Here is a 27,164-nt window from a genome sequence, read left to right as displayed (position 1 = left end):
GAGAGAGGCGCCTCTAAGTGTAGACTAAAAACTGTTTAATCCAAGTCAAAACATAAATAAAATAAAAACAGGCACATCAGGATAGTAGTAGTCCTAGGGATCCTCGGTAGATGTGTTTTGAAGAAGGAGCGCGGCTGTGGCAATACTCGCAGCGTGCATGCTCAGAAACGCATCCCATACTGGTGACGTCACTATCCCATGCCGCTGAAGCCAGCCTCGTCACAAGCCTCAATGTGGTTAATGTCCACTGCTCAGCCAGCTCATAGACTGTGACCAGTGAGGCTTCACCCACACCGCATCTCCTTGCAGGACGCTGCCAGCGTATGGGACACACGCCTACCGAGGATCCCTAGGACTGCCACTATCCTAATGTGGCTGTTTTTATTCAACTTGCTGTGAGTTGCCTATGATTTTACTTGGATTAAACTGTCTTTAGTCTACACCTAGAGGCGCCTCTCTCTCTTGTCTTTCATTTAACATCAAAAATACTAATGTTAATAAATTTTATTCCTCCACATGTGCAGCGCTGACCTGCGGCAAATTTTTTTGTTTTCTCAGTCCCTTAGGGATAATATTTATTCCAGGAAATGGGATTGTTTCTGTACAAGGATATCCAGTCAAACAAACCAGACTGTAGTCAGTGAAAATGTAGGAAGTTGATATGGCATGAAATATAAATATAGTACAATTGTAAATGTCGTCTGTAGATTTTTTTTTGTCTTTTCGACACCTGAGACTATACATTGTCTATGGTCAGTGTATAGCAAGTTTAGTGAATGGTGTATAATGATACTATCAGTTAATTCTTTTGAGAAGTGCTGCGCTCATGCAGTCACATTCCCCAGGGTATAAATATAGTCACTAAATGTATATATGAAAGAAGACAAAGAGGTTAGCTTTCATTACAGTAGCAATTGAGCTACTTGGGTTTAAAATAGTTTTCATAATTAGCTTGAGTATGAGCAATAAACCTAAAATGCATATCTATTGGATGTCTCAGGATATCCTCTTACACGCCATTGTAATCACTTTATCCTCACCTAGACAGGGCCTTGCCTGTAGTAAATAAAACAAGCATTTGCTCAGATTAATCACATTTATTGCATGAAAATGTAGGAAAAAGTGAGCAAAGGTTAAGGGTGTGCTCGCTATTCTGTTTTATAATGTTGACAGTCATGCAAATCAGTCCTATCAGCTATCATTATTCTGCTAGAAGAAAGTGCCACATTGGCCAGCAAGGGTACTTTCAATGAGCAGAGGAAAGGCAGTTGGTGGGGCATAAGCCCTAAAAGCCAAAAAATGTCTTCCCTGCAGTGGAGCTGCCTCTGGACTGCAAGGATTAAATACTCTTTGAGGTCTTAACTGTCCACAAAAAGCAGTTTTACTTACCCAATCTGCTCTCCTAACAGCCAGTGCTCCTCTGTACTCCCTATCCTCCAGTAGTGGACTGTCCCTCAGGATCCTTACATCCAATGCAGGGCTATGGGTTCTACACTGCACTTGATAAAGTCCAAGGACCTTCGTCCACTAGATCATAGGGAAAAAGAGGACTGGTCTTACAGACTGGATGAAGCCTGCAAACAAAGAGGATCGGGTTGGTAAAACAGTTTTTTTTGCAGCCACGAGATTCAATCAAGCATTTTTCCTTTCCCTGGAGTTCAGCTTTAAGTTAAGGAGTCAGAACCCAGTTCCCCTCTTCAAAATAAAAATCCTGAGTGGGTTTCCTACCTAGCATGGCCTCATACAGAACTCAGGGGCATACCTCCCACATTTTCAAAATGACAAAGAGGGACAACCTTTAGCACAAGGTATGTAGGCAAAGAACACACTCCTTCCACACCACCAATTGCATAAAATACAAGGAATTAATATACAAGTAACCAATTAAGGACCCGAAGGTTTTACCCCCTTAATGACCAGGCCATTTTTTGCGATATGGCACTGCATTACTTTAACTGACAATTGCACACTTGTGTGATGCTGTACCCCAAAAAAAATGTATGTCCTTTTTTCCCCACAAATAGAGATTTATATTCGTATTGGTGTTGTTGATGTTTATTGGTATTTGATCACCTCTGCGTTTTTATTTTTGTGCTATAAACAAAAAAAGAGCAACAATTCGTAAAAAAAAACCCAATATTTTTTACTTTCTGCTCTAAAACATTCCCAAAAAGGGCATTTTTATTTATTTATTTTAACTAGTAATGGCGGCGATCAGCAATTTTTAGTGTGACTGCGACATTGCAGCGGACAGATCGGACACCTAACTGACACTTTTGAGGGGACCAGTGACATTACTACAGTAATCAGTGCTAAAAATATGCACTGTTACTGTACTAATGACGCTGGCAGGGAAGGTGTTAACAGCAGCGGCGATCAAAGAGTTAAATGTGTGCCTAGGGGGTGCTTTCTAACTGTGTGGGGGATTTACTTACTGCATGAACACAGAAACCTGTGTTCCTAAATAGGAGGATTCCTGTGTTCATCACTGACAGAACAGTGGTCTGCTGTGTTTACATCGGCAGACCGCCGCTCTGTTTCCATTAGGAGCAATTGTGGATGTCCGCCAGACCCGCTGATTGCCTTACCCTCTAGCCAATCGCGCGTGCCCCCACTATCTGCTACACAAAACAACGTACAGTTACATCATTTTGCGTAACAGAGCTGGCCTTCCGCAGTATAACTACGGCGGCTGGTCGGCAAGTGGTTATTACATTAAAAACAATTTGTTGAGCCTGCTCACCACTTTTCCTTTGTATTAACTTTTCAAAATACCAAGAGCAATCATTTACAAGTTGGATAACGAGTTTAGTCTGCTATAACACCTAAGTGCTCATTAAATAGTGCATTGTTCTAGATATCTATGCATTAGATTTAATAGAAAAGTGAGGGGTATAGAGGGACAGAGGCATTGGGTTCCAAAGAGAGACAGCCCCACCAAAGAAGAAACGGTCGGAAAGGTACAGCAAAGACATCCACTACCTGGCCCTTTACTGCACCTCAAAGTGGTTGCATTTTGTTTTTGTTTTTCTTTTTGCCCTGCACCCGTACTGCAGTGCGCCGGCCCAACAGGCTTCATAGAAGTAAATGAAAGATACAGCGGCTCATCTCAGCACTTCCATTCTCTCTTGAGCCTATTGTGCTGCCTGTGCACCGCAGCACAGGCGTCTGGCAGAAAAAAACAGTAAATGTAAACAGTGGAGAGCCAAGCCACTGCAAGGTTGTATTTTTAAAGATATGTGTATATTACTCAATTGGATACTATTCTTGATGCGCAACATGGATCTAATCATAGGCATGCATAGGAATCCCAAGGGAGGGTGAGGACAATAGTAAAGTTGTTATATAATAATGACATTTCAGAGGATCTCAGGCAACATTTCCCAGGCCTTGAAAGAGGCAAACTGGGACTCTCCAAATCTTCATTTCATTATAACAACTTTACTATTACTCTTTACTATTACTCTCATCTTCCTCAGGAAGTCATATGAGTGTCTACAATATCCTTCTGTATACACACACACAATTTATATACAGTATTCCTATTGGGGTTGATTTACTAAAACTGGAGAGGGCAAAATCCAGTGCAGCTCTACATAGAAACCAATCAGCTTCCAGGTTTTTTTTTGTCAAAGTTTAATTGAACAAACTGAAGTTAGAAGCTGATTGGCTACTATGCACAGCTGCTCCAGATTTTGCAGTCTCTAGTTTTAGTAAATCAACCTAATTGTGTTTACAATTGGAAGTGTTTTACAGAGTACAAAGGACCAATCAATCCCTGTCACCTATGTGGAGAGGCTCAGATATTAAGTCTCTGGTTACCTCATGCACAGGGCCAATGCAAGGATTTTTTTCTATTTAGGCAAATGTTCGATTTGCTGCCCACCTTCTTTTCACTAAAGAATGACAGCTCCGGACCAGGAAGTGACGTCACTTCCCGGTCTGTGTACAGGATGGAGGCTGAGCAGACGAAGGTGTACTGAGCTCTCGCCACCCTTCACAGTGACACCTGCCATGACAACACCGGGCCCGCAGGTGGGACAGTAGGGCCCAGTGAACATGGTGGGGGAATCATGCAGGGGGAGGGAAAGGCAGCACATTGTGGTGGTGGTGGAAGTGATAGGCGGCTTTACTGCCACTTGTATAACTTCCACATGAAGGCCGACATTTGGCTTTACTGAAGTACACACACTCCCAGCCAATATAGAGGCCAGGAGTGTGTAAAAAAATGTCTTCAGTAAGTGGCTGGGGATTTGGATTTTACTGAACCCCCTTTAAGCTGGTGCCTTAATGCGGCTGCTTAAGCTGCCTTATGGTAGCGCCTGCCCTGCTCATGCACATAAAAGAGCCATTTTAAGAGAAAAATAACCTTCTAGAATGTTTTTGGATTGCAAAAAGAAAGGAGCACCTGGACGCAAGGCAAGATGTATTCTTTCAGTCCCCCAAGGACAGGTCTCTTGTGCTATCCCTTCTTCTCTATCTTTGTTTACTGGCTAGTTGTCATAATACAATAAAAGCCGGACAAGGCATACCAAAACAGGAGATGGAGAGGCAGAAAGTGGACGATTGCCCACTCAGTATCAATACACCTAGAAGCAGTGAACTAGCAACTAGATTGGTAAAGCAAATAGTCAGCCTTTTCTACCAGTAGTTTGGAAAGTACACAGCAAATTATTCCACCAACAAAGATACACAAACTGAGCAGTGGAAGCTACAATAGTGTTAGGAATAACTAGGACTGGGGTGAATTGCTGTGGCAGGCAGTGTGGCAGTCTGGAACTTTTTATTATATATGCAAATATGTTGCTAATATTCAACAATGATGTGTATATAGCTGTGGGCAACTGTGGGCAGCCATGTTGTCCTAGACCACAGCTTTTGTTGTCAATGCCTAAATCTGGATCTAGAAGGAGGAAACCTATTCAAATGCAAAGAGAACATGCATATATCAAACAAACAGCTTCTAAACATTGTCAGGAGTGGTTATTTTGTAATTCTGAGACCTCAAATTAGTTCTGCATCGACAGCCCTAGACCTTGTATTTGGACTCAGAACCTTTTGTTAAAGTTAAAACTGTGAATAACTCATTTGAAAATAATTTAGATTTAACTACAAAGCCCTCATTTATAAAGCAGAAGTATGGCCTTACACCGTTGCTTTAAAAAAAAAAATAACAAACCATACATATTGTATGTAACGCATGATGGTGTGCTTTACAAATGTGCTTAGTGCTGCCCTTGCTTCAGGACTCCAAAGCAAGTGGAGTATTGTACAAATAAATGGAATGTAAAAAAAAAACAGCAGAGAGGAAACCAATACATGACTTGTCAAACGTATGTGACCAGTCTCTCCTCCAGACATGGAACTTTTCTACTCTGGAAAAATTCTGGTAAATGCTGCACACTGTGGCCTGCATTTTATGAATGATATTGCAGGCTGTAGTATGGAAAATTTTTGTGACGTTAAGCAGTAGTATCTGCGCTCCACTATAAATAGCCTTCTAAGTGTAGACTTTGGCTTGCTCATCATGCCTGTTTGCCCTTGCTCTCCAGAATGGTTTCTGAGCTATTACAACCAGCCCCACCTTTATTACAGCTCCTACCTGATTGATGCCATTTCTGAGTCATTTCTCATTTCAACTTGTAGCAATAAAATCCACATTTAATTAAAGACAGGTCAGTGTACTTAAAAAGTCTTTAAATTTACTATGACATAATGATTTTCACGCCATAAAGCTGTAAATTGAAGTTAAAACGAATAGGACAAAGTGTTAGCTGGAGTAGACAATGCTAGAAAATTTGTAAAAAGTCATATTTAATCTAATAGACAATACAGTACAAGTATTAAATTATTTTGTTACTGGGTAAAATGTGTTTCTAAATTAGTATTTCTAATTAAGGCAGCACTAAAGCTCATTTGGTTCACTTGCAATTATCAGAATATTTTTATTGGCCTGTTGCCTCCATTTTTCTTTCCAACTTGGCTTCTGTACAGTAGGGGATAGTTCACTTTTCTCATGGACAAGGGAACAAATTCATAGTCAACCACTGAGATTTTTCAACATATAGGCATACAGTTATTCATGATATATACATGAGCCACACATGTTACCACAGTAGTCATTAGGCACATTGGTACACTGTAGTTCCATTCATTCTAAATTGGTCCTCAGTGCCCTTTGCCCAACACAGCTGCATTGCAGTGCACCATAATGCATGATAGTGCACTTCAAATGAATGAGCTTCCCTAATGCAGGTCGGGACTGGGAATAAAAACCAGCCCTGGAAATAAATTCATACCAGCCCCATAGCATTATTATACCAGCCCAACAGCATAACGTCACAGAGGCTGTGTGGACATGGTACAGAAGGTGGTCATAGGCTGTGCGGTCTTGGCACAGGAGGTGGTCATAGGCTGTGCGGACATGGTACAGGTGATGTCAGAGGCGGCGGACATGGTACAGGAGATGTCAGAGGCTGCGGACATGGTACAGGAGATGTCAGAGGCTGGCTGAGGACATGGTACAGAAGGTGGTCATAGACTGTGCAGACATGGCACAGGAGGTGGTCATAGGCTATGCGGACATGGTACAGGAGGTGGTAGAGGCTGCAGACATGGTACAGGAGATGTCAGAGACGGCGGACATGGTACAGGAGATGTCAGAGGCTGCAGACATGGTACAGGAGAGTAATAACAGGAGGTGGTCAGAGGCTGCAAAGGGGTCCAGTCTTACCCGGCCATGATGAGAGGCGCACACCACCACCGAGACCTCACCGAGACAAATGTAATGCCTTACATTTAAAAATTGCGCCGTCTGGTGCCATTACATTACTGCGCATGCACCCGCCTGCCCAAAAATAGCTGAGCGTTACGGGCTTTTTCCGAACCTGGCTATCTTCAGAGCAGCGCATGCGCAGTTGAAATCTCTGCCCGGGTCCGCAGCCATGTTTTTTACGGGCGCCACTGCCCTCAAAGCAGCCCCAGGGCAGGCGGCCTTGCCAGCCTGCCGGGAAATTTCCCGCTATACCGGTAGGGCAGTCCGGCCCTGCCCTAATGCAACACAAATTAGTGCATGACATGGCGTGCATTAAAGCAACACAAAGATTTAAATGAGCCCTGAGTAAACACTGGAGGTATGCATGCAAAGCTAAAAGGATTTTGTGAGTCCTTAATGAATATTGGAACTTTTCGGGCCTTGGTTTGTGAGATTTTGTTTTAATTACCACTTGGTTCTTAACACTGTCTTACTAAATATGTCTTTAAAAAATATGTCTTACTAAATATGTCCTTTTTAACTGTTGTTTTAATATATAAAATGAATATTATGTAAAATTTTCATAATTTTTATATTTGTGTAATTTGTTTACTTCCTATGATCAGCTCTTCCATTTAGTGTCCATATTATGGTATTATCTTGATTGAGAAATGTTAGGAAAATACTGCATTATGGACACTAGGGGAGCTGATAATATTACCTCTGATGTGTTTGGAAGAGAGAAAGTATATTGAACAAACCTTGTTTTGCTGCTTTGTCTGCCTGATAGAAATCTCCAGCTAAACTATTTATAAAGGATGAGTCCCTTCTCTGATGACTCCAATGAGTTCTATAAACAAGGGATTTCTTTCTGCTGAATTTGAAAAAAGAAAGCTGAGAAGGAAACCACTGTCATTACTTTACAAATGACTGAAATGCGTTTACTTAATCAAGATTTCCCAAATATTTCTCTATATAAAACTTTTGGGACTTAACTGTAATCAGTGTATAGTGAAGTTATGTAGGGGCTATGCCAAGAAAAATATCATTTATCTAAAATACAGGAAAGTAGTTTAAGTTTTTTACAGTCCGTTTTGTTGTCTTTTGTATAAACAACAAGCATAATCAAAGCACTGTGACTAGGTAATGTTCAAAATGTTGTGTGTTTAAATTCTAACTGCTTCAGTACAGTAGTGCTTTATTGATGAGGCTAAATTTATATTTTTTGGGAAATGGTTGTCAATCAAAAGATAGAAAAACTTCTGTCGCCATTACTGACAAACCTATGAAAAACCGCAATTGGTTTTTCATAGGTTTGCTGTATTACTTATCCTCTGACTTCAATGCTGAGTCAGTGAACAGGAACAAGTATACAAATTAGGAATTCTAACATCATTTGTTGCATGCGTTTTGGTTTTTGGTCATTGTTTCAGAACTTACTGGAGCCAAAGGCAACCAGGCAACTAGTATTTTCAGAAGGAGGTGAGAAACAGCAATCAGCTTATTTTTCTGGTGACAGGTGTTCTTTACAGCTGAAGTTTAGATATGAAATTTTTTACATAGTTACATTGGTTCTGCTTGGATCAGTAGGTGCCTTATGCAGGCCGCAGATAGCGCAAAATGAGCACAATTCCAAGCCGTGCCCACTGGGAAAAGACAGTAATTATTGCTAGTGGCTTTAGCAGCCATTAGCGATAATCACAATTAAAACTGGGCAGGCTGGTTGTCGATTGATCAACTTGGTACATTCAGCCTGCCCAAACACAGTTTAAAAGTCGGCCTGTACCTGCTGAACTGGCTGAGTTTCGAACTGTCTATGGCTGGCCTTACTTGTGGGACCCATATGGAACCTGGAAATCACTCTTGTGGGCATCATTATTTCTGCAGAAAGTCGCTAACTTGGCACAGCCGCCATTTAGGGAACACTTTGCATTTTCTCAATGAATGCAAAGTGTTCTATGATTGGACAAGGTGAAGATTGTGAAGTAATCGCCCTTCCTCTCCACTTTGTTCGATGGTGCTCATGCCAAGCAATTGACTTCCTGTGTTCACAATGCAGCAGGCCAGCCGATCACATTTTGCCTTGTCCATGCGGTGGGACTGTGCTGAAATAGCTGCCCAACGTAGTCCCACCACATCTGGTGAGAACCATCCCTTATTTCATCAGCTTTTAGGTTGGCTGACCTGACTTAAAATGAGTTATAAAAAAATATATATATATTTTGTAGCAAATAGGTATTTCTTTTTAAATGCTTGAATGGAAAGAGTTTTTAATCTTCTAAGTAAGTATATTATTAAAGGCAAAGTAGAGATTGACTTAAGAGTGGCATACAGTGGCTTTTCTTAAGTCATACCTATATCCCCATAACCATTCTATGTTATCTTGTAGGCTGGACGAGACATTCACTGTCAAAGTGGCAGACTTTGGCCTTGCAAGAGATGTTTACGACAAGGAATACTACAGCGTGCACAATAAAACTGGAGCAAAACTACCTGTGAAATGGATGGCACTTGAAAGCCTTCAGACGCAAAAGTTCACTACAAAATCAGATGTGGTAAATGATGTTTTATGTATAATTCAATATTTATTTAATCTGTATTGTAACTTCAAAGCACACTGAATGTACAGCACACAATAGCAAATATGTTCCCTCTCTTATCGCAGCAATGCACTATAAACCAACAGAATATTCAGGGCAAACATTTTTAAACAAATCATTTTACCATTGTTTGCTTGTGTAACACTTCAGGCAGAAAATAATAATAATAATACATACATCAAATTAATCAAACTGCTATAAGTGCTTTATAAGTGCTATAAATGAAAAAATATTGGAGGAAAACAGGTGGGGAGTAATATCCAGGTATGGATATTTTATACAGTTATATTGGTCCAGCCTGGATCAATTTAACTATATTATATACCCTATATTACCAAAAGTATTGGGACACTTGCCTTTACACGCACATGAACTGTGTCCCAGTCTTAGTCCATAGGGTTCAATATTGAGTTGGCCCACCCTTTGCAGCTATAACAGCTGTAACTGTTCTGGGAAGGGGAATGTTTGACCATTCTTCCAGAAGCGCATTTGTAAGGCTAGGCACTGATGTGGACAAAAAGTCCTGGCTCGTAGTCTCAGCTCTAATGCATCCCAAAGGTGTTCTATTTAACTGCAAGCCAGTTAAATTTCTCCACCCCAAACTCGCTCATCCATGTCTTTATGGACCTTGCTTTGTGCAAGGTCAAACATTTCCATACACACACTCCAAAACCTTGTGTACAGCCTTCCCAGAAGAGTTGAAACTGTTATAGCTGCAAAGGGTGGGTCAACTCTATATTGAATCCTATGGACTAAGACTGGGATGCCATTAAAGTTCATGTGCGTGTAAAGGCAGACGTCCCAATACTTTTGGTAATATACTGTATATACCATACCTGGCCAATGTCCCTGGAAGCTAGAAATCACTTAAGTAGACACCGCTACTCAAGTGATCTCTACTTGTGATGTCACCTCCCCGCCTCTTCACCTGGTCCAATCAGAAAGCAATTTGCATTTATTTAGAGAATGCAAAGCATTCTCTAAATTGGTGCCAATGCCAAGGGGCTGGGACCCAGAAGCAAGTAAAGATAACATGAGTAGCAGTTTCTACTTCAGCAATTTACAGATCTCAGGGTATCAGCCAGAAATGGTATATACATAGTTACATTGGTCTAAGCTGGACCAGTGAAACTATCTAAAAATATAGGAGTTCATCTTTAGGCCCAAATGTGTTACATGATCAGCATAAAAGCTATGGAAAAGTAAGAATGGAAAAAACTAAATGCAAAAATTGCAAAAACAGGGGCATTAAAGGAGAGGGGTGATTAGGACCAAGAGGAGCATATAATTCAGCTCTAAAGCATACTAGTAGCGGTGCACCTTAAAATCACAAAACCTGGAATGCTGGTTTTATCTAGGTAGTAGGTGCTTTGTTCCATCCCCACACACCCCAACGCAACCCTACTTCACTCATTTTGGTCAGTACAGTCCCACATCTTAGTGAAGGACTAATGGTAAGCCACAGGACAGGGCAGATGACCCAGCTTGCAAGTGGTGGAATTTTTTACCCTAATTTTCCTATAGAGCCTCTTTAAATACATAGAAACAAAAGAGTTACAGTGTGATGAGGCCCTTACCCCTGGTTGCATACATTAACAAGAGGACAGAAAAAAGTGGGGCTTTGCGGGCCAGTGGGAGGAGAAGGATCACACCAAAACCAGTATATAAAACTTCAACATTTTATTAATTTTAGGGCTAAAAAACATGGGCAATTGAGCACGTTTAACATACAAACAACACATATAAAATCAATTTCTTTAGAGTCATTAGGTAGAAATACAACCCATAAAGGGAAAACCAAAGCCTGTATAGGATGAAAAGTAGGTCTCAGATGGAGGGCGGTCAATGTAGGTCCCCAGCAAGCCGACGCGTTTCGCTCATGGCTTCCTCAGGGCCAGAGAGACCATGACAGACCGGTATTTCCTTTTTAATGACTCGGGGATAAGTAGATAAGTAGATTACGGCAGGACACAGAATCCAAGGCACAGCAATAGTTCAAAGATCGTATAACATCAATCAAGGTTCACATCTATTCTCATATATGTATAGGGATAAGTATCCAACACCCTAGATGATATCGGGGGGTCACTTTCTATATTATATAGGGTAACAACCCATTGAAGCCAAGCAGCGAGGGGGGGGGTACGTAGCTCTGTCCCAAATACCTAAAGGGTCCAAAGGTAAGTTCTCTACTGGCAGCAATTCAAATTCCAGCTTCCTCCTCACTCAGCAAGACCGGAAGAAGTACTCTTTTGGGGGGATATATACTCTTTAAATACACTTGCTAGTACATCTACAAAATTAGCAGTTCCATATAAACACAAAGTTGTTTTCTATTATAGGAATAATGCATTGGTACAATAAAAGAATAAACAAATCTTGAGACACAGGGTTTGTATAGAGCCTTGTGCACACTAGACTCTTCTGAACACTTTTCTCCTGACAGGAGAAAAGCAGCCTTTAGAAATGTGCCATAAGCTACGTTTTTACAATTGAAAACTTGAACTGAATAATAATAATATTTTTTGAACTTAATAAATGCTAAAGTGCTAATTGCACCTAGCATTTAGGTGCATTTACACATGATTAGGTGCATCTGGCAATTTTTCTGACCAAACAATCCTCTTCTGAATGAGATTTTGGTGCGTTCAGATTTCTGCCCTAAATAAACCTGCCTCTAAATTCATCTTAAAGTCTAAGTGTGCATGGACACATAGGGGTTATTTGCTAATAATGGACAGTGCAAAATCTGCTGCAGCTTTTTTTTTTGTAAAAGCTTAATTGAACAAACTGAAATTATAAGCTGACTGGCTACCATGCACAGCTGCACCAGATTTTGCACTCTCCAGTTTTCATAAATCAAACCTATAGGCTAACATAAAGGGGTGTTTAGGGGCAGGAAAAAAATTAAGTGCCTGTAAAATGGTTTTGACAGCTGTGTGCATGAGGCCTAATAGTGACTAGAAACAGAGAAAGTATCTCAGCTGCCTAAAGCAACCAGCTTGTTTGCAGCAATAGTTTCTCTGATACATTGCATACAAAAAAGGATAACTGATCAGTTAATAAATCATTGTTGTCATAGCCTTTGAGAATTGCATCAGTCTGAATAAGTAAATTATGTGATAATTTCTCTAAAAAAAAAAACTCATGTAGCTAGTAGTTGCATTTGAAGCCAAATGTCCAAGCCAGTACCACCCAAATCTTTGAGGTTGTAACTTACATAATGGTTACTTATGAACTATGATGGGGTTTCCATTAAACATCTGCTTACCATATTAATATGCTCACATGGGACCAGAGAGGTCCTCTGTGAGAAACGTGTTTCAAAAAAACATCTTTCTTAAATTAAGTGAAACTGGAGGTCTAGGAATGTGTCGGTGCAATACAATATGTTGCCATACAATATTACTAAGGGATTACATAGGGCCTGGAAGTACATGAAAACAAAGAAATATCAATTGTTACATTTCATAAATACAGTTATATTTAGCCTTTACAATAGACTTCTAGAACACAGAACATTGTTCCTTTTTTTGCCTACATAATAGGTTGGGATGGATCTTTACAGGAAAAGAAAAATGATAGTGTCTTTTAACTGTGCACATATTTTTAATTAACATTATAGTGTTTATGTTAACCTTATTATAACATTATTTTAAAATGCTTGCTCTAAATTTGTTATTGTATTAAAGAGGAATTCCAGGTATGGATATTTTATAAGGAAATTGAGGGTGCCACTTCAGGCTCTAGTAGGTCCTTAAATGCTAACAACCGCTGAGAGTGCAGGCAGGGAAAGAGCTCCTCCCAGCTCCATAGAAGTCAATGAAGAAGGAAAAGAAGTCCCAGGAGCTGCACATCATGCAGTTTAGTCATGACTAAGCCCTGTGGGTGGGGTGAAACATGTCAGGTGTGTGGTCTGGATGGAGTCTAGGCTGAGGCTGCTTCCACCTTTTACATGTGGGTTTTGTGCGATGTCCAGGTGCAGGACTTAAAGCGGTTGTAAACCCTAATATAAAAAAAAAAAACTGCAAGACAAAGGCATAATGAGCTAGTATGCATCGCATACTAGCCCATTATGTGTAACTTACCTTAAAACGAATCCCCGACACGGACCCCCGGACATCGCTGCGGGCGCTGCCATGATCCCTCGCCGGCTCTTCCGGGTTCAGCGGCTCCGGCGCGGTGATTGGCCGGAAGAGACGGCTCCGGCGCGATGATTGGGTGGAGCCGCGATGACGTCACTCCCGCGCATGCGTGCGGGAGGGATTTTCCGGCAAGCTCCCGGCAAATAAATTGAAGGTCCCCCCTGACCTTCAGAGCGCATGCGCCGCTTGCGCGAGCGGCTGCATGCACTGTTTAGGAGATATTATTTGTACCTACAGGTAAGCCTTATTATAGGCTTACCTGTAGGTAAAAGTGTCAAAAAGCGGGATACTACCGCTTTAATTTCCTTCTTCGTGGGTATTTTATACATAGTTATATTGGTCCAGCTTGAATTAATGATGTCTACTTCAGTGATTTCCAGTTCTCAAGAGGAACAGCCAGGTATGGTATATACATAGTTATACATAGTTACATTGGTCCAAGATAGATATGAAATATCCATTATTGGAATTCATTTTTAAATATAGACATTCGCAAACCAGCTTCTAGAGGGAGTTCTCAGTAGCTCAGTAATGTTTTGCTTTTCTCCTAACAACTGTAGAGATAAAATATGAACCCCACAGGGATTGTTTTTTTTAAATGCGTTAACCAAATCTTTAGCATTGTGAGGAGCAGAACAGAAGAGCTGTTCTCCAGCACTGCAAAGTAGGAAGCAGTGCTATGTGTGTGCAAATATGGCTGCCTCCATGTACATCTAAAATTACCAATTATACATAGAAACAAGGTTTTTAAAGTATGAATGCAAATTGATAAAATAATCATACTACATATTGGTTTATTAATCTGATCTGTTTTACTCATGTTCCTACTTTACATACCCTTAAAAGCAGATATACACTTAAAAATCTGGATCCCTGCTGGTAACAAAGCATCTCTCTCTACTATTATGTACTGTAATTTCACTGGCCAGCATACCAGCACTTTTAGATGAGAATGGAAATAACAAATGAAACAACAATGGGACAGTGGTCTTACTGTAAGGGTAGAGTATGATGGGTGTTCCTAAGTAAAGATCTACCGTTCCTTTAAATTGGTCCATATAACACTGTCCACACGCAGTCAGAATGATTTCAAATTTGACACATCTGCAAATTTTCCCAAATTGCGTGAGGATTTACCCTATTTTATAAATAGCTTAAATATAAACTGCAAGAATAAATCTGAAAAAAACTTGAATATTTGTGTCCAATAGAAGTATTAATGCTAACAGACAGATGAGAACACGGTAGCTGGGCTCCCTATTAGTTGTGTCCATTATAAGTTTAGGCAACAACCTTACAAGTGATCCTATAAGACACAGTTCAGTAATTATGTCTTATGTTAGCTGAGCATTCAGACGTACTTACTTAAACTGTAGGCTTCCATGGTAGTAGATATTTCAGTTATATGGGAACAGCCTAATGGAGACATTATTGGTCTAAAACTATTTGGGCACTGCCATGAATGTATTTTGCATGTAGTATACTTGCATAACTTTTAACAGCTCTAAAGCTTCAAAATAACAAGCAAACATGGGTAGACTTCAACCAATCAACTAATTGTGTAGCTGGAACACACTGTATATAACATAAAGGAAATTATTTTATTATTTTAATATCCCAAGTTTTTCTAGACTAATAATATTTTTTCCTATAAGATTGTTTATATATTTTTTTCTATATTTCATGTTTTTTTACATGCAAGCGGTTAGCCAGTACTAAAGTGTCTACTTGTTTCTAGTGGTCATTTGGTGTGCTGTTGTGGGAGCTAATGACAAGAGGAGCACCCCCATATCCTGATGTCAACTCTTTTGATATAACTATTTATTTACTACAAGGACGAAGACTACTACAACCTGAATACTGCCCTGATCCACTGTAAGTGTCAGATCTGAATTTAAAGCATAATACATGAATACATTTTATTTGGGATTTTATAGATAAGGTTCTCATTTGTTTCTTACATTTAGTTGCCCTGAGTATATTACAGCAAAAACAATGTTTTTCTGAATAAGATTGTTTAATAGTACTTTAATCACAACATTAAAGATACTGGGCTCCATTCACAAAAGCAGATCGCATGCAGTATTTAGGTGTTTTTCCAAATACCTCATATGATCCTGAAAATGTCAATTCACTATTGCTTTATGTGGTATTTATTTGATAAATGCTGCATAAAACAGGAGTTTAAGTCAATTCACAAAAGGAAAAAAATAAATGCATGATGTAAATAAGCAGTGGTCCCAGCATGCGATAGGTAAAGCGTTTGTTACCCAACATTTTATTTTCCTGATACGTATCTGCTGTACCATGTACTTATATGAAAATGTGTTCTGTTCTCTTTGTATTGCTTCCTTTGTGTGAAATCCCTGGTGTTCCTGATAGTCCCTCTGCTTTCCTATTAATAACTGACCACACTAAGCAGGAGAGCACATCGTGGTCAGTTCTCTAGCTATGCAGGGAACTCAATGTGTGCTCCTCCAATGACCAGACTTGCCCTAACACACTCCCCCTGCACAGGCATTCACTGGGAATCACAGTGTACTTTTGCTTTTCCTCCCCCCAGCTCTTATGCAGCTGAGAACAGGGGGAATGTGATCATTTATAAAAAAGGGAAAATAATGTTTTATTTTATCTATAAAAGATGTTTTGCCTTTCATTTCTATTTCAAAGTGAATGGGTTGTTTTACAAGGTGATCATTTACAATCACTTTAAAGAAGTGTCTGCTGCCGGCATCCTTAACAACCATTGCACAACATGGGGGCCCCAACACCAGGGAACCTTGTCTTGTATTGATGGGGACAAGGTCCTCTTCCCCACAACCCTTGTCGGGGTCTGCGGGCAGGGGGCTTATTGAAATCTGGAAGCCCCCTTTAACAAGGGGGACCCCAGATCCTGCACCCCCATGTGAATGAGCATGGGTACCCCAAAAAGTGCTCAAAAGTAAATAAAAAGGCAGACAGTTTTTAAAGTCCCTGATTTAAAATAAACTTCATAAAACAGTGCATGTGGTATTTTAGTAGCTTTTTTAGTAAATGCCCAAACAATTTTTGAAAAATGCTGTGTGGTATCTTACTGCATACTTGGAATGAAGCCTACTATCACTAATAACAGTAATAATACAAATAATATAATAAAAGTACTGCTTACTTTTGTGTCAGTCTGTTAAACACAGGTGTGTAAATAAGACATTTTTTATAGTCATAGGGGTTAATTTGCTAAAGGAGTAGAGTATTTTCACAGGATAAAATAAATTTTAGTAGTGAATGAGGTGAAACTAAGTAAAAATGTACTTTGCAAAGGATGCCTAATCATATGCAAGACAAATGTATAAAGTGTTGCAAAGTAAAAAATTGTTTCGCTTAGCAAATGAGACGAAACATGTAAAGTAAAAATCCTATTTTTGTAATTTATTTGCAAAGTGAACATGCTGAAGCATAGTGAACATAATGAAAAAAATGTCACTTTGCAGCCAGTGAGAGGTTTTTGTGAAGCACATTTTCTCTGATGACTAGAATAATTGCGCATTGTCCTAATGCATCATGTGTCTGATAGTAATGGTAATATATTTGTGTCGTATTTTATACTATAGGTCTGTTTACTACAGATTTACTAACTTTGTATTTTTTTTTTAATAGGTTTGAAGTTATGTTGAAATGCTGGCATCCAAAACCAGAGTCACGTCCAACGTTTTCTGAATTGGTTTCAAAGATTTCATCTCTTTTTTCAACATTCATTGGGGAGCATTATGTACTTATCAACACAACATACGTCAATATAAAATGTACTGCCCCCTATCCATCTCTTCTACCAGCTGAAGAAAACACAGATTTCAATCTGGATACATGACTTTTTCCTACCCACCCATGTGACTGAGTCTCTTACTCTTGAACTTCAAGAAGATCTTTTTTGTCCAAGTCCTTCTTCAATGTTACATGTCAACGCAGTTGACATTTCTTTCACTTTTGTTATATTGCACTAGAAGCAGACATTTGTTCATTATTGTGACTACAGACTGCTGTACAAAGGATGGTACATGATACACATTTTTAGTGACATGTTTGGAAAACGGTTACTCGTTTCTTGTGTTTAACATTGTTATTGTTGCTATGTGTTTAGCACAGTTCTAAGAAAGTGGCCCTTACTGATGGTGGGCAGTGAATGGCTCTTCTCAGAACATCTCCAAAACAATGTGAGCTCTATGCTGTATGTTGGTATAGCACTTTTTTCTAGGCAGAAAGCTGCTGACTGTAGTTGTTCAAAATTCTCAGCGAGATACTGGAAAAATTGGTGGACCGTAAATGAAGGACACGTTGTTCCTGGAGAAGAAAATATAATCAGAATGAAGCTGAACTGCTAGATTAAAAGAGCAGTAATGAGAATAAAATGAATATTGGGAGCAGATGACTTAACAAAACTCATATAATAGTACAAATAATGGTTACCGTCCCAAGGTAATCTAGTACAGTCACACTGGCAGTAACTGCTATATAATATAACAGTGATGTACCTGTGTTTGTATGGGCGGGTTATGAAGACCAAAGATAGTTTTGAAGCTAAAAGGAGCGTGCTTAAACTAGTGTTAGGAGTTGAAGAATATCTGAACATATCAGAAAGGGTCCTAGATTTTCTGCCATAGTGTGCTGTCACTTCTGGGGCATATAGGATTATTTGCAATGCATAGGGTATGATAATTCCAACACAATGCCCTCCGGACCCTGAAAGAATTGCAACTTCTGTGCCCATGGTACCTTACCCAGCGGCCCCATCACATTTATGTGTTTTTTATTTGGGAGGTGAAAATTAAAGAAGGTAGTATTTTTATAAAGTAAAACAGAATGAAGAAGCCCATGTATTAGTCTACAAAGCAAATGTCCTCAGGGACCAAACGTAATAAAGGGGTTGTGTACAGGTGCGATTCAACCATTGGTGTTCTGCTAGAGCCAAGTTCTGCTCACTGCAAGCTGACAGATCTAAATCTCCAAGTTTCACTAAACTCTTTACGGAAAAGTCCAAGCTGTGTACACTGGAGTAAAAACTGGAAATGCTAGAGGAAGGTTAAACGTGGACACTCATATGTGTTTCTGGCACTTTCCTTAATGACTCTGATCAACAATAACAATGCAGTGAATTAAGTTTAGCTGCAACAGAACACAGGTGGAAATATGGCTTTCATGTACATGAGCCCCAATAAAAATTAAGATTGTATATTGCGTTTATTATTGTTGAGAAAATTGTACTGTATGTTTTTTTATTTTACACTGTACTTATCAAATGTAACTCTCAAAGCAGAGTGGTCTACACTGGAAAGCTCACCATGCAATGTTGTGCTAAAAACTTTCATATCGGAGAAAAGAGATGGACCAATTTATGGTGGAAACATAGGCAGTCAATCATAACTGAAGACTTTTAAACAAACCAAGTGTCCGTCACTCTAGACAAAGTAGAAAAGCAGTTTCCAGTTCACCTAAGTTGATTTCTCAGAAACTGCCACTTCCAGAACACAAGCTTGGTTGCACTGTTTAAGCTTGAGCAGTTGATTACACACTTTACAAACCTGATTCTGTCAAAAGAGTGAAGTGAACGCTGGAGCAGCACATTTATTACATCTAAACAATGACTGAAAGTACAATGTGTGTTCCGGTGGATTTGTTTTTTCACCTAAAGCTGTACAGTTTTTTTTTTTTTTTGGTGTAGGATGTAACTGGATGTGTTGATTTAAAGTTTTATATTTTTATAATAAATGTTTATTTTTAAGGCGATGTACAATGTTACATTGATGTGTAAAGGGAAAAAGTTGGTGAAATATGTGTCTTTTTAATTTTTCAAGTACAATTAAAGTTTAAAAATACCCTTCTTACTGATGTCATGCATAAGAAGTGTGTAAAAGTTGTTGAATTATACTGGAAAGTGTGGCTGTTGCATTGAACTGCCATTTTCGCGCAGTAACTGACTGTGTTATACCACTAGGAACCACTTAAATGAGAAGCCCCAGTTTTGGTCTCAGTCACTAGATAGAAAGCCCTGGAGTCAGAAAACCACAAATAGGCACACACATTGAGAACATCCATATGGGCATTTGAAAATCAATGCATAATACAGCAGATAATAAAAAATATATATTTTTTTTCTTTTCTTTTTTCTTTTTACTTTTTTGCCTCAAAATAAATAGGCATAATGAATAAACATAATATGGATTAGTGTGCAGTCTAAATAGTAGAAGAAAAAATAGTATAAAACATAAAATTAGATAAAACCAGAACATTTGAGTTACAGCTGTAAAGAAAATGAACACAGAAGAACACAGTGTTATAATTAAAATAATTGCAGCTTAATAAATCTTTCTATACATGCCATTAATATATCCATCTCATATACAAAGTCTTAAGGAAGTGCAAGACTAAAATTCTATGAGTTCAAAATCTTTTATATGTTTTGTTATTAACAAGGAAGCAGAGGCGGCTTTCTAATTAGGCGATCAAGGTGGCGGCCTAAGGCCTTGCGCTTAAAGGGGCCTCGCGGCCACCTTTCTGCCCAGTAAATAATATGATGATTATATTATGAGGATGTAACCTTGGCCACCTGGGGCCGCATCCACATTGCCGCGGCACCAGCGCCAGTATACAGAAAAACCCTGGGCCCCGCACTCACATCGCGGTTTCACCGGGCGTGCTGTGCTGCAAGTCTCCACCTCCTGCTCCTGCAATCGGCCAATGGATAGCGATGACGTCACGGCGCGACGTAACCCCTCCCCTGCATTCTCCCGCCTGCGGTACCAGGAGAAGAGAAGAGCAGAAGAGAGAAAAATTAAGGACAGACCGAGCGAGTGACCTAAATGGAATACCACCCCACCACCACCATTCATCCATCCACAATTATTCTTTATATGGCCAGCCCAGGCAGTAGTGGCTTGTAGCAGCAGCCCTAATATTTGTAATTTTGATGGGGGCACTGGTCACTCTGCATTGATGGGGGCACTGGTCACTCTGCATTGGATGGGGCACTGGTCACTCTGCATTGGATGGGGGCACTGGTCATTCTGCATTGGACGGGGGCACTGGTCACTCTGCATTGGACGGGGGCACTGGTCACTCTGCATTGGATGGGGGCACTGGTCACTCTGCATTGGATGGGGGCACTGGTCACTCTGCATTGGATGGGGGCACTGGTCACTCTGCATTGGATGGAGGCACTGGTCACTCTGCATTGATGAGGGCACTGGTCACTCTGCATTGTTGGGGCACCGGTCACTCTGCATTGTTGGGGGCACCGGTCTCTCTGCATTGATGGGGGCACTGGTCACTCTACATTGGATGGGGGTACTGGTCACTCTGCATTGGATGGGGGCACTGGTCACTCTGCATTGGATAGGGGCACTGGTCACTCTGCATTGGATGGGGGCACTGGTCACTCTGCATTGGATGGGGGCACTGGTCACTCTGCATTGGATGGGGGCACTGGTCACTCTGCATTGGATGGGGGCACTGGCCACTCTGCATTGGATGGGGGCACTGGTCACTCTGCATTGGATGGGGGCACTGGTCACTCTGCATTGGATAGGGGCACTGCTCACTCTGCATTGGATGGGGGCACTGGTCACTCTGCATTGGATGGGGGCACTGGCCACTCTGCATTGGATGGGGGCACTGGTCACTCTACATTGTTGGGGGCACTGCTCACTCTGCATTGTAGTTTAACACTATAGGGTCAGGAATACACATTTGTGATCCTGACCCTATAGTGATCTTTTACTACACTGTTGACAACGTTTTTTTACTTTTAGGAGACACCAACAAAAATAAGTAGTCAGCCACAAACCTTTTATCCATACCCAATGTTTGTGTATAGATATTTTGTATAATCATTTAATTACAAAAATAAGATTCTAAGAGCTGTGAATACCGAGGTTCTGAGATGTATTAATGTTTGCCTTAAAATATGCAATTTATACAGTTAATTTTGATATCGCCTGCTTATTTATTTATTTTTTTATCGTGCACGGGGGGCCTCATACTTGAATTTCGCCTAAGGCCTCAAAAAGTCTAGAGCCGCCTCTGCAAGGAAGTATAAAACAGCCAACATATTTCAGGAGCAAAAACATTTCCTCTTCATCAAAGCTTAAAGTGGAAGTGGAAAAGTAGGTCTCGCTAGCTCATTGGCCCACTGACTGGCCCATTTTGCAGGTAATGCAATTAAAATATAAAAAATAAATGCCTCTACTGTAATTCAGTAATGCACTGCCTCACCCTCTTCTGCACATGCTCAGTTGCCCTCTATTCTCGTCACTGTGCCCAAAATCAGAGCAACTAGAGGCCGATCAGCTGTCAGCTTAAAGATTTACTGTTGCTGAAGGGGGAAGCAACAGGAATGAAAAAAACAGGAGAGGTGACAGGACAAACTCAGCTGCCAGGGAAACACAAAAGAGTTAAACTTACAAGGATAGTGTTCAATCTACCTGATATTCTCTGCTTTCTCCCTCTTAGGCAGCTTGTGGACTTCAGCACTGTAAAACTTCAGTCGGCTTTCCTCTAACCTTGCCAAAACATACAATCAAGGCTGGAAATAACATATTTCAAGTACAGAAAGTGACATAACATTTTGAGACTAAGGAAAGGTGGAGAGTTTCCAATAAGGAGGTGACTGCTGTGGGCTTCAACAAAATTGCAGCCCCCAGCAAGAAGAAACAGGGGCAATGCTGGAGGCAATTTACAGCACCCACTCATTTTGGTTGCATAATTATTAATGTGGAATATACTGTATGTTCCTTTGTTAAAGGACATTAATTGTTATCAAACTGTTATGGCTCAATTTCAGCTTTAAGGTATTAGATAAGCTTGAAAAAACTCAGGTCAGGTCAAATATTGAGAGAAGTAAGCAAAGGAAAAATAATGAATTAGCAGCTAGAGAATGAATTACATTTACAGTACAAGCAGCTAGAGAGGCAGGGATGCTTTGTGCTAAACCCCTCCTAGTTTATCAATGTAATGCAGTCAGGCTGCCTATACCATAACAGATATGCCTGTTTTTTTTAACAGTTGTGCCCATTAAACTTGTTCAGCAGCATGAGCAAGTAAAGGAACACGCAAAAATCAAATCAAGCAGTCAATAAACCAAAGGAAGATGAAGGTGGGGGGGCAGTAATGCGGGTAGGTAAGGTACCATACACAAGGTACAATAGATAAACCTAATAATATACTATGAGATATCAACGCCTAAACAGTAATGCCCTGCGCCTCTTTTCAGCCAGCTCAAATTTTGTTGAATTTAGCAGGACAGTTTCGGCTGATGTACGTAAGCTTATATAGGGGAAGAGCCCTGTTGACTGCTGCCCTCCAGCCAGACACTATGGGCTTCCACAAAATCAGTGAGTACTAGCAGCAGCACCAAGGGGTCCAAAGGGACAGACAGGTTACCAACTGATGCTAGCCATACAGGGTTATTGATGAAGGGAGTGGATTGAGAATCAAACTCCACTAGTACATTGTATTTTGACAGCGGCATCTGCTGCTGTCAGAATACACAGATCAACTGCTGCATCTGATTGACTGATGATGATGATCAGCAGAAAATGGAAAAAAGGGTGTTTCAGGGACACACCCTGCTTGTTCTGGACTTTAATAATGGCATCACGCGAGGCAAGGACAAATTTCATAAAATAATGACTTTATTTACAACATTTTAAAATTTAAAAAAATTGTAAAGTACATGAACGGTATAAAAACATCAAAAAAAGTGCTAGGATATGATACATTTAACCATCTAACACCTTCCAAGATACTTATTTGACGTTGAAGTAAGCTTGTGGTGTACAAGTTGTTCAATCCTCCAAGGGTCAGCATATTTCACTAATTGCGTAGCTTCTTCAAGACCTATAAGTTAGGTATCATATTCGGCTAAATATGACAAAAATAAATTTCAATGTTAACATATCTACTCTTGTCATAGTGATCGAAAAATATTTTACTAGCTTAATACTCAAACAAAATATGCCCTATTACAGCAACACATGGCAGAAAATCTAAGGCATCAAAACATCTGTGGGGCGGACACAGGGGTTACAGCTCCTTTGAAATAACCTAATGACATGCGGACCAAAACAAGCCCAAACGGCCCTATTGAAAATAGCGTAGATACATGAGTACATGGCCTGTAAGTTGATAATCTAAAGGAACTAAAAACTCCCCTAAGGGAATATACATACTCTTTATTAGGTGGTTTCTAATATAACTCCATGGGTTTTCTTTGGGGTGTAAGACTGTTTTATAAATATTCATACATCAGGGGGAGCTTTATCCCAGATCATTTCTCACTGATCTAGGGAGACAACATATATATAGAAGTATAGATTTAATGTGTATCAATTTAACCAATGTATGGCCATAAATTCATATCTCTTCAAAGATCTACAAAAACATCAATACAGATGTCAAAAACCAATAGTTTCCTCCATAAGTATAGGAGAGTCTGGTCTAAAGATAGCCCTCAAAAGGAGTTAATTACCAGTGAGATATCCACTATTTAAAATAATTAGCAAGTCACTTGGGGGATAAGGTACACAAAAAGAAAGAATTAGCCCAAGATAAAATATCAGCAATCGTCAAAGGGATAAGCATATAAAGCCAAAGTGTCATAGGTTTCTTACTATATGTCTCCTCGCAAGTTAAGGCAAATTATGCCGCCAGCAAGGCAAGACCACACATGGAGGAGCTTATATAAGCCCCCACGAACGCCGCACGATCATCCGGCCAGTCAGAAGATGACTTCACAATGTTGTGGATCCCCAATCGCAACTGCACATGGATAATAGTGCATTTACAGAGGATCCATTCCGATCTGAAGGGCCGCAATGTCCCGCCCCCGAGAGTGGGCAATCGACCCTAAGTTTACTATGTGCAATAGGTGGAGACAAGCACTGAGGAAATACAGAGGGGAGGCTCAACAACCACCCAAATGATGGATGGAGTTCTGGGAAAGGTGCCCACCCAAACAGGCCAAAGTGTCTCTGTCCACCGCTATGAAACTGGAGCCCAAAAGGCCAGAATGTACACAAAGCATATAACACGAATATATAAAGCTAATTTGCAAGTAAAAGACACACATTCATAAATAGAGCCAGAGTTTATTTGTTTTTCTTAGTGCATGCTTTATTTTAAATTATTATAGGTATATATCATGTGTCTAAATACGAATAGGATATTTCATCAGCAGTAATGGCATATTATTATGGCACTTATCATGTAACAGGTGTATCTCAATATTAGATAAATTATGTCATCAGCATCTCTTTCTGGGGTGAGGATGTGACAGAGTGGTGAAAAGGTTTGAAGCTAATCGCTTTATTCAAGCTAGATGGCACTGTTGCATGTAAACGGTGTATCCACCTGGTTTCACGCTGAAAAATCCTCTTGTCACAATCTCCACCCTTAGAGTCTGGTATAATTTGTTCTAATGCAGCAAATTTTCTACCACTTGTATCCCATTTGTGGATAAGGGTGATATGTCTGCCAATAGGTGTGGAGAGCTTATTGGTGGTTACATATAATATATATGATATTTGATTCTCTGCCAAAAGGGACATTTTGTTTTGCCTATATAAAAGGCTCCACAAACGCAAAACGTGATATATATACAATGCCTATGGTTTGGCAGTTGACATAGTGAAGTACTGCATGAAGATTACCATTGTGAATATATAATGTTTGATTTTCAAAGATCCATGGGCAGAACTCACACTTTACACATTTTCGAAAACCATGGATATCATCATTGGATTCAGAAGCCTGCAAGTATTTAAAATTACTTCTCGTGATCCTATCCCTGATTGATTTAGACCTATGATAATTAACGTCAGGGCAATCTCTGATGTACTTGTTCAAAATAGGGTCATTTTTGAGAAGGTACCAGTGTTTTTGATGAATATATTTCACCTGCCCATGCTGTCTATTAAATTAGGTGATCAGACAGACCACATCAGATTGTTTTTTCTCTTTCTTTTTAAATACTTCCTACCTATATATTGTTTTACTTCGTTAAAAGCTTTTTTAAAGCAGCTTCTCGAAAATGGCTTTCATTAGAGCATATTCTACCGAGTCAAAGGTATTGACTAAAAGGAATGCTGCATATCAGTGGTTTTGGATGGAAGCTTTCTGCATGAAGCAGAGTATTTCCTCCTGTGGCCTTTTGATATAGTGACGTGTCAAGGAAACCATTATTCTGCTTTGCGATCTGAATGTCCAGGAATTTAATCACCTGTGTATCAAATTCCATGGTGAATTTTAAATTAAAATAATTAGTATCAGGAGCCACTATGAATACCTTAAGCTTCCCATCTGTGCCTGTCCAAAATAGGATGACATCATCAATATATCTTAGCCACAGCAGTATGGAATTCCAGAATTTAGAATATTTGTCATCCATAAAGACCACTCCCACCCCCCAGGTACAGGTTGGCATAGGTGGGGGCACAACAATGCCCATAGCCACCCCCTATACCTGGAGGTAGTGGGAGCCATCAAAGGTGAATACATTCCTAGTTAGTATATGCTCCAACACTGTGAGGATAAACTGACTATATCTCCACGAATCATTACCTCTTTCCCTTAAGAATTCACTAAAATGATAAGAATGCAGAAAATGATCAATTTCTGTCAAACAAGAGAGGCCACATACTGCTCAAAGTTTGGTTCGTTCCTGCTGGACCAGCCCAATTTTATTCAGTATATAGCTGGTTTCTGATAGGAGCAGCAGTCCAGCTGTGCTGCTCAGGTAGAGTGAGCAATGATGACTGGACCAGTGTTTAGTGGTGGATGTCGAACCACAGGAGAGCTGGGTATGATGTTTGAGAACCTCATCTGACATTCCACTCTTGCTGCAGCACCTAACGAATGTATAAATGTAAATGTATAATAGAGCCAAAAGTACATGCAAGGATTGGTCTCAGTTTCTGAGGCCAGGTTCACACTTGTGCGAGCTGTGTTCTGCGTGTAGGAAGCCCATTCATTTCAATGGACTGCCTTACCCACAAAAAAGCAGGGAAAGAAGTCTCAGACTCTTTAAATTGCACTGTTTGGCTTGCACAAAAAACACACCACATTTGTAAAGCATGGGGGTGTCATTAAAAGATTTTGCATGCGTTCCCGACCCACAATAATGTGAACCTAGCTTAACAGATAAAAATCACCTAGGGCTTGTTTACATTAGAATGTTAGCAGGCTGTCAATATTCTGGTGCAATAGAAAGTAATAGTAAAAATAGTAAGGTTTCAGTGCTTCTGTTGAGTTTTTGAAGCTCAATCTCTTTATCTACAGAGATGAATGAAGACTTGTTTTAGAGTGCTCTTACTGCTTGTTCAAAATATGTAGAAACTTTAGTGTGCATAGTGTGGTCACGGGTTCACTTTAAAGCCCATGTCCACTTTTGCAGCAAAATTGGGATAATACCTTATATTCCTATTTACATAACTTAAAAAAAAATTGCTGGTTACCTTTTTAAGTGCTTTTTATTTGCTTATAAATCCTACAAAGATCTCCATGCTTTGCAATGTTTAGGATGGGGTTGTAGATTAATGTTTAACATCATTATTATAATATTAAAACCATCAGGAGGGTATCATGCCTTTATAGAGAGAGTATCAACATCCCTTGCATATTTACTAATAATTATATTAA

At 39.9% G+C, this 27,164-nt stretch overlaps 1 protein-coding gene across 1 annotated transcript in view; it reads left to right on the top strand.

Moving 5' to 3' along the window:
• MET (MET proto-oncogene, receptor tyrosine kinase) overlaps window positions 1–18,558 on the top strand; it is a 188,510-nt gene extending 169,952 nt beyond the window's left edge. The window contains exons 19-21 of the mRNA XM_082254068.1: window positions 9,144–9,309; window positions 15,238–15,374; window positions 17,136–18,558. Of these exons, the coding sequence (XP_082110194.1) occupies window positions 9,144–9,309; window positions 15,238–15,374; window positions 17,136–17,346 (514 nt within the window). The 3' untranslated portion in view covers window positions 17,347–18,558. The remainder of the gene's footprint in view (window positions 1–9,143; window positions 9,310–15,237; window positions 15,375–17,135) is intronic.
• Window positions 18,559–27,164: the final 8,606 nt, after the last annotated feature.

The sequence above is a fragment of the Pelophylax lessonae genome (genome assembly GCF_965119305.1).
Source record: "Pelophylax lessonae genome assembly, chromosome: 4".
NCBI lineage: Eukaryota > Metazoa > Chordata > Amphibia > Anura > Ranidae > Pelophylax > Pelophylax lessonae.
This window is presented reverse-complemented; position numbering and strand designations above follow the sequence as displayed.